At 43.1% G+C, this 8,044-nt stretch overlaps 2 protein-coding genes across 2 annotated transcripts; one reads left to right on the forward strand and one right to left on the reverse strand.

The window, feature by feature from the left end:
• Window positions 1-876: 876 nt before the first annotated feature.
• LOC127318575 (uncharacterized) lies at window positions 877-5,272 on the forward strand. Its single transcript, XM_051349056.2, has 3 exons — window positions 877-1,072; window positions 1,441-1,730; window positions 2,973-5,272. Exons 1-3 carry the CDS (start codon window positions 997-999, stop codon window positions 4,917-4,919), a joined length of 2,313 nt encoding a protein of 770 aa, XP_051205016.1. The 5' UTR covers window positions 877-996; the 3' UTR covers window positions 4,920-5,272.
• Window positions 5,273-5,391: 119 nt separating this feature from the next.
• Window positions 5,392-7,682, reverse strand: LOC127318576 (chorismate mutase 2, cytosolic). The gene is made up of 5 exons (XM_051349058.1): window positions 7,294-7,682; window positions 6,272-6,358; window positions 6,056-6,199; window positions 5,870-5,962; window positions 5,392-5,759 (listed from the first exon to the last, which is right to left on the reverse strand). The coding sequence occupies exons 1-5, from the start codon at window positions 7,567-7,569 to the stop codon at window positions 5,508-5,510; spliced, it is 852 nt and encodes a 283-aa protein (XP_051205018.1). The 5' UTR covers window positions 7,570-7,682; the 3' UTR covers window positions 5,392-5,507.
• Between the last annotated feature and the right edge of the window lie 362 nt (window positions 7,683-8,044).

The raw sequence follows: 8,044 nt of genomic DNA on the forward strand, positions 1-8,044 counted from the left end.
AGAGGCGGGTGGGAACTGGACCAACGGGTGAGAGAATGGAGCGCCGGGAGAGAGGAGGAATGCATGTGAATAGTTGTAGGAGTTTTGTTGTGTGTGGCTACTAGGCGGGACCCGTGGTGCGAAATCCAACGTGGTGTGAGTGCCGGCGTGCTCGATTCCCACCCCGAGCATATGGCCCAGCACGGGGTTGTTGGCTATTCCTTTGGGCTTTAAATCATTTAGCTAACTTCGAAGCACGTGTGGCCCAAAAACAACGATGGATCCTCATAGAACTATTGGGGCGACGGTGGAGATGCTCTAACAATATTGGTTTGAGATTACAAATGTTGACACATTTTTTATATATAGTTAATCAAACTTGAAAAGTTTAATTTTGACAAAAATCTATATGGGTCATATTATATTTTGGCGAAGGAGGGAGTACAACACCGGATTTTTTTGATTGGAAAGGCCAAATTAAGAGAGGTGGTGTTTTTGGCTCATAGGTGCATATGAACTTACTGTGAAAAATGCATAAAAAATAAAATTTAAAAATATTAAAAAGTTTAAAACATCTTGACATTCTATGTTCGCACATAAGTTATCGGGAAAAGGTATTTTTATGATTTGTGTATAAAAGATACAAAAATATTTCGTGAATAGTCATGTTATAGCATCAAAGTTATCTTTTTTTAGGTAAATAAAATTTTCTCTTTTCGAAAAAACTTGTGTGGAAACGTAGAATGTCTTGATGCACGTACATAATTTTGTGTCAGAATTTTTTAACATTTAAAAATATATCTTTACACTACAAGCAGCCAAATTAGATCTTCCAAACTATGCTTTCGCAGTTACCAAAGCAACGAACGAGGGGTCAGGGAAGGCGCGGGGATCAAAGCCGAGAAGAGGAAACGGGAAACCGGCGTGCGCCGTCTATCTCTCCGTCTACTAGGCGGAGAGAGAGAAACACACTTCCCTCTTATAAAATCCCAAAGGCCAACACCATTGTCGCCAGCCATGGATTTCGCCCGCCGAGCCGCCGCTGGTGCCGACGCCGACGACATCTACGGCATGCGCATCCCTTCTCCGGACGGTAACGGAAATCTGGAACTAGTTCTCTGTCTTCGTCTGCGCGGCTGGAACTTGGAACCAGCAGATTATTCTTGTTCTCAGAAGAAAGGGGATCTTAACCTTTCTGTTAGGCATTACTTTCATTCTTCGCTCCTTTTCTTAGATAGAGTAGTACGGAAGAACAGCTCCTCGTCTTTGGGGCCTAAACCGATTTTGATTATTTAATTAAAAAGGATTTTTGTCGGTCAAGATCGAGGTCGGAAAAAGGGGGACATGTTTGGATCCATCTGTGCAATTAATAATGTGTGGGGGGTTAGAGATTTATAGTACGTAGTAGTTAAAAAGTTCAGTGTATTGAAGAAATTAACAGCTGTCGCGTTGGGGATGCAGCACACATGACGATAGACGAACTCCGCCTGGAGCTCTTTCACGAGGGCATTCGCGAGCAAGTCATTCTGGCCGAACTTGCCGAGAGGTGGAAGCTGGAGGCCAAGTTCCAGCGTGAACTCAGCTTGTACGGTGGTGGCGCATCCTCTTCAACGCATCGGGAGCCGCTCGACGTGCCCCTGTCACTTTCAGGGGCATTGACGTCGAGACGGCACATTAAAGATCAGATCATGGAATCTTATGAACTGCCATGGCGCAGGGCGGCAAGCGAGGAGGATGCACCAATCGTTGGGGTGAGTGGCTGCTTATCTCTTAGATGTCCAATTGTATTCTCCTATACGACTTATTCATCATTATGTTCAATTCTGTTTTCTATAGCTGGGATGCTGCTATCTTCATGATTGTTTAATTCCCAACTCATATGTGTTAAACATTAAGTTAAAATCAGGCTACTGTCCTACCAAATATTGGCTGTGCTTTTTTGACCGGCCACATCCCAGCTCAAAAGTTGTAGGCTTTCTCTTCTCAACTCCAGTTTACTATGCATTATGCTCTCTAAACATGTGCGAATCCACCTTGTAGCACTACTGAATTTGTGATTACCTGTCATGTGACTAACTGCATGGCCGCTAAGCATCCATTAGTTTGGTTTTGCATTTTTTATCTGATGGATTTCAATAGACTGATCTATACAAGTCATTGTATTTTAAGGCATTTGCCTTTTGTCTGTACAATAGCGACCTTGTGAGAAACTAGCCTCTAGAATTGTTTGATGGTCAATATATTACTGATGCTATACTCTTTTTTTTTTATAGTTCCCAGTGTTTCTACTTATGCCTTTCATCTAAAAGGAGTAAATTCTGTCTCCGACCATATATCTGTAAAGATGTCAAGTTGAACCAGATTTTTCGAAACCATCACACTGCACCATATTGTACATTCAAAATCATTATATCTGAATGTGGTTCGACCTGCATTTTGAAGGCTTTTATGATGCATAATGTGGTCATAATTATAATTCTGTTTTAACTTTTAACCCTTACATGGTACACAATGCAATTTTCCCAAAATAGTTACCGTTGTTCTTACTAGGCTACAATGGTTTCGTAGATTTCATGCCTTTAATAGTTTGTTATGCTTGATACTTTAATATCCATTTTGGTTCCCTAAAAGCTATCCTTTTGGACATCGACATGATCTTTAAAACACAATTGTGAGCACAACTTTCCATTTCTTACTGTCAGAGTACTTGAGTCAAATTCACGCATATCGTTTTGAGTATCTGATTTAATTTTTTGAAATATAATATCTTTTTAAAAAAATAAAGATACTAGTAGCCAAATTTAGAATATGTCCATCAGGTGAATTGCACTCTAAGCTATGCAGATCTTTCATGGTACTGAAATTTGCTATATCATATATTTCCAGTAAAGGTGATAATATATTCATACTTAACTGGTCGGATTTGTATGTTGGAGATGGTAATAAGATTATTCATGTCATTTTTCCTTGCTAATAAGAACTCCATTAAGCAGTCTAAGCTGTGCAAAAACGCAATCTCTGGGATGAAGAGGAAACGGACTGCAGAAAGAACGTCCTTGATGTGCAGCATCTGTGACACGAAATGCTACTGTGACCAAGAGAACATAGCGGCTCTCCTGGGAGGAGGCAACGGAACTGAAGAGAAGCTGCATGAAAAGAAAGCACTGCAGCTTGCGCACAAGAGCCAGAAATCTGTCTCAAGATGGATGTGCATCATCTGCGATGTTAATTGCGAATCTCAATTTGACCTGGAGAGCCACCTCGGAGGCAGAAGGCACCAAGATAACATAAAAGCTCTCCAGGGAGAAGGCAAGGGAACTGAAGCGAAGCTGCATGAAAAGAAAGAGCCCCAGCTTGCGGACATGAACCAGATACCTGTCTCACGATGGATGTGCAGCATCTGCAATGCTAATTGCACATCTCAGTCTGACCTGGATAGCCACCTCAGAAGCAGAAGGCACCAAGTACAAGCTCTCCAGGGAGAAGTCAAGGGAACTAAACCGAAGCTGTATGAAAAGAATGAGCCCCAGCTTCTGGACATGAACCAGAAACCTTCCTCAAGATGGATGTGTAGCATCTGCAAATCTACTTGCACATCTCAATCTGACCTGGAGAGCCACCTCGGAGGCAGAAGGCACCAAGAGAACATAGAAGCTCTCCAGGGAGAAGGCAAGGGAACTGGAGCGAAGCTGTATGAAAAGAATGCATCCCAGCTTGCGGACATGAACCAGAAACCTTCCCCAAGATGGATGTGCAGCATCTGCAATGCTAATTGCAAATCTCAGTCTAACCTGGAGAGCCACCTCGGAGGCAGAAGGCACCAAGAGAACATAGAAACTCTCCAGGGAGAATGCAAAGGAACTGAAGTGAAGCTGTATGAAAAGAAAGAGCCCCAGCTTGCGGACATGAACCAGGAACCATCTTCAAGATGGATGTGCAGCATCTGCAATGCTAATTGTACATCTCAATCTAACCTGGAGAACCATCTCAGAGGCAGAAGGCACCAAGAGAACATAGAAGCTCTCCAGGGAGAAGGCATGGGAACTGAAGCGAAGCTGTATGCAAACAATGAGGCCCAGCTTGCGGACATGAGCCAGCAACCTTCTGCAAGATGGATGTGCAACATCTGCAATGCTAGTTGCGCATCTCAATCTAACCTGGAGAGCCACCTCGGAGGCCGAAGGCACCAAGAGAACATAGAAGCTCTCCAGGGAGAAGGCAAAGGAACTGAAGCGAAGCTGTATGAAAAGAAAGAGCTCCAGTTTGCAGACATGGACCAGAAACCTTTCTCAAGATGGATGTGCTACATCTGCAACGCTAATTGCACATCTCAATCTAACCTGGAGAGCCACCTCAGAGGCAGAAGGCACCAAGAAAACATAGAAGATCTACAGGGAGAAGGCATCGGAACTGAAGCGAAGCTGTATGAAAAGAATGAGCCCCAGGTTCTGGGCATGAGCCGGAAACCTTCCTCAAGATGGATGTGCAATATCTGCAATGCTAATTGCACATCTCAATCTGAACTGGCTAGCCACCTCGGAGGCAGAAGGCACCAAGAGAATATAGAAGCTCTCCAAGGAGAAGGCAAGGGAACTAAAGCAAATCTGCACAAAAAGAAAGAATTTGCGGACAAAAGCCAGAAATCTGTCTCAAGATGGATGTGCACCATCTGCCATGTTAATTGCACATCTCAATCTGTCCTCGGAAGCCACTTCCGAGGCAGAAGGCACCAAGAGAACATAGAATCTCTCCAAGGAGAAGGCATGGGAACTGAAGAGAAGCTGCATGAAAATAAAGCGCCCCAGTTTGCGTACAAGAATCATAAACCTGTCCCAGGATGGGTGTGCAGCCTCTGCAATGCTGACTGCGCATCTCAATCTGACCTCAAGAGTCACCTTCAAGGCAGAAGGCACGAAAGGAACTTGCAAGCCCAAGCTTAGTCGTTAGGAACACAAATCGTAAATTCTCGGTGCATGCATTGGGACACAGTTGCAGAACATGGTGCAAAACTTAAGTAAGACAAATACTCCCTCTGTCCCATCTAGATACATCTAAATTTAGACAAAGTTAAGCCATGTTTCAGGGGACGGAGGGAGTAGAAAGGATTGCAGTTTCTGCAATATTTTGGAGCTCCTATTATTGTGATGTGTTATTGTATGACCTCTTCCATTTTGGGGCTAAGTTTGATAAGACTTGTTGGCCTGAGAGGTTCTAGACTTAGATCATGTGAGTGGAGCTGAGATGTCCTCACATTTGGTACTTTGCAGACGAGAAATGGAAAGCATATTTTGCATATAGTTTGCACTGTCTTTCCTAGGCAATGCTGACCCTGCAACATGGTATTTTTGTCACTAATGCAAACTAATATGCATGATGTAAACTCGCAGTGGTATTTTTGTACAGATCACGAGCTTCACAATTATGCAGGTATTCTGCATGTTTCTTATTGCGTTATCCCTTCATGTAAATATGTAACAACTGTCAATAACTGTGAACAAATAGGTTAGCTGGCTTGAGAAAGGCGTTGCTCAATCGAGACGATGGAGCAGGTAATCAACCTCCACATTTTTGGTCAATGGGATAACCCATTGATCATAGAGTTTATAAACTACTGAAGGTGCAACTTTAAAACTGGATTGACCACTGTTCGTGTCACCGGTCTCAGTTGGTCCATCCAAAGTTATATCTTGGCCTAACACCATGGCTTTCTTCTCTACCCTCCTCTTCACCACATTCTCTTGGGCTTCTGATGTCAACAGTTTCATCAGAGCATCCTTGTCCTGCATAAAACGAGAAGTTACACTTGGCTTACACATATCACACAGTAAAAAAAAATCAGTTATACTACATGATCATTTTTAACTGATCAATGAAATGATTGACAAAGCACCTTCGAGCCAATTAAAGCTGTGTATCTTTGCTGGTCTCCTCTGAACTTCACTTCTGCGACATACCTCCCATAATTGATCCTCCTCGACAGCGCCTGTGAGATGGATGAGATATTTGTCATAAAATTGGGCTGAATTATGCACATATGGATTTAAAGAGCATGATACAATGTGGCATTTCTTTTCACCTGCAGGCATGCAAGATCTGAAGCAGCAGTTACAGCGTAGTTGCCATCATCACCATTCTTGGCCAGTAGAGGGAGCAGTTCGTTGAAATATATGCCCCATATGATATCATTCACGTTAACAGATTCTGCCCCAGGATACAGATCCTAGATCGCATGGCAGTAGCATATGATCAGTATCAGGGTTTCAGATAGACGGAGGATGCATGGGGAGCTTACGGTTGTGAAGTTGTATGGAGGTGCCAGTGTGAAGGGCACTCTGGAATGGAAGAAAGGGATCTCCTCCTGGCTTTGGTACCTTCCAGCCTATTGGCACGCCAAACAACAGCAGGATTTAATTAGAGAATGAATCGGTCTTTGATGTCTTCGATCACAATTCACGCAATTTGTGTGGTTGCTTAAGGGCAGTATAAGCACAATGGTAACGTGACTTCATTCAGAAAATAGAACACGCGTGTTGTAGCTTTGCCACAGTGCGTGAATTGAATCAAATGCAAGATAGTTCTGCTTTGTCTTTGCTTAAAGTAAAAAATATTTGGCTCACCCCAATTTACTTGGATTTTTTTTTTTTACATTCTCACGTTAAACTGAACATTACTACACGAGTTAAAATTTGAGTCTGAAACGTGCATAATTTTAGCAGAACGTTATTGGAATTAGCCCGTAGGTCATGCACGAAGTGAGATTAAATAAGCATGGCCAACACAAACCTCACATAAACTTTAAAAAGCATGAAGTTAATTACTCCAACCGATTCATAATGGTCAGTTTTAGAATCTATGCCGGTCAGTTTTCTAAAGTTTGGCCATAAATGTACTAAAAGAAAATTACAAACATGGAGAATATCAAACTCATATTACTACTACTATATTTATCATGGAATATTTCCATCCATACAAATACTTTTTTTTTCATAAAACAACTTCTTTTACTCCAGGAAAAAAAAACATCTATGGTCAAAGTGCTATTTTGAAAATAGAGTCACTTTCCTAATAAACTAGTACTTAAATTGTGAAGCAGAGGGAGTACGTATTAGTTTTCAGTCAACACCTTCCCCGGAGCATGTAACGTTTGACCATAGTTTTCATACGCTCAGGTCAAAACATGTTAGACAACTCACAACTGTTGACAAATGAGTATAACAGATTAACAGAAGAACCGAACGCTAGTACATACGAGAGTCAAACAGAGGATAATGTATATATGCATGTCATGGAAACGTATCGGACGACTGGCCGCACCTTGGCCTGGATCTGCTCGGACTCCCGGACGAAGAGCTCGGCGAAGGAATCGTTGTGCCGGCGACCGTCGGGGCCGAACCACGCGTGCTCCTCGTAGGCCGGGAGGTTCAGCGGGTGCTTGGCCCTCTCGATGAGGCTGAAGACGATGGTGTCCTCCTCCCTGGTGAGGAAGTCCCTCACCGTGTCAAGCCCAAGCCCCACGCAGCACGGGGACACGAGCAGCAGTGTGATCGCGTTGGACAAGAGGAGATAACTGTAAAGAGAGTGCGCAGCCATTGGTGTTAGAGAGAGAAGGAGAAGAAGAAGACCCACAGGATGATTAGCTGCTCAGAGATGTTGGATATTTATGGTTGCCCGAAAGGGATATCTTGGATGGGTGGTCAAAGAAGTGAGCGTCTGAGCGACTGGAGAACAAATTAATAGGTGGGCGGCAACGGATTGCTATAGAGAATGAATTGGACAGTATGCACAGTGCATGTGACTCCATGATCCATTATCACTATTATCCTTATTAATTTGCGTTGAATGGAAGGGAGTGTGCAACTTGCTGAAGAGAAGAAGGTTCAGAGATGAGAAGTCCACAGGCATAATAAGGTCAAACATGATGTGAACAAATGTGGAGTACGGATATGCGCGCAGCTCATAGCAGCAGCCCGCCTGCCTGCAAGCGTATAAAGATTATCATCGCCGCAAAAAGGAGATGCTTAAAGCTTCGGAGATAGATAAATTTGGCAAATGCATGATCCTATGC

The sequence above is a fragment of the Lolium perenne genome, chromosome 7 (genome assembly GCF_019359855.2).
Source record: "Lolium perenne isolate Kyuss_39 chromosome 7, Kyuss_2.0, whole genome shotgun sequence".
Classification (NCBI taxonomy): domain Eukaryota; kingdom Viridiplantae; phylum Streptophyta; class Magnoliopsida; order Poales; family Poaceae; genus Lolium; species Lolium perenne.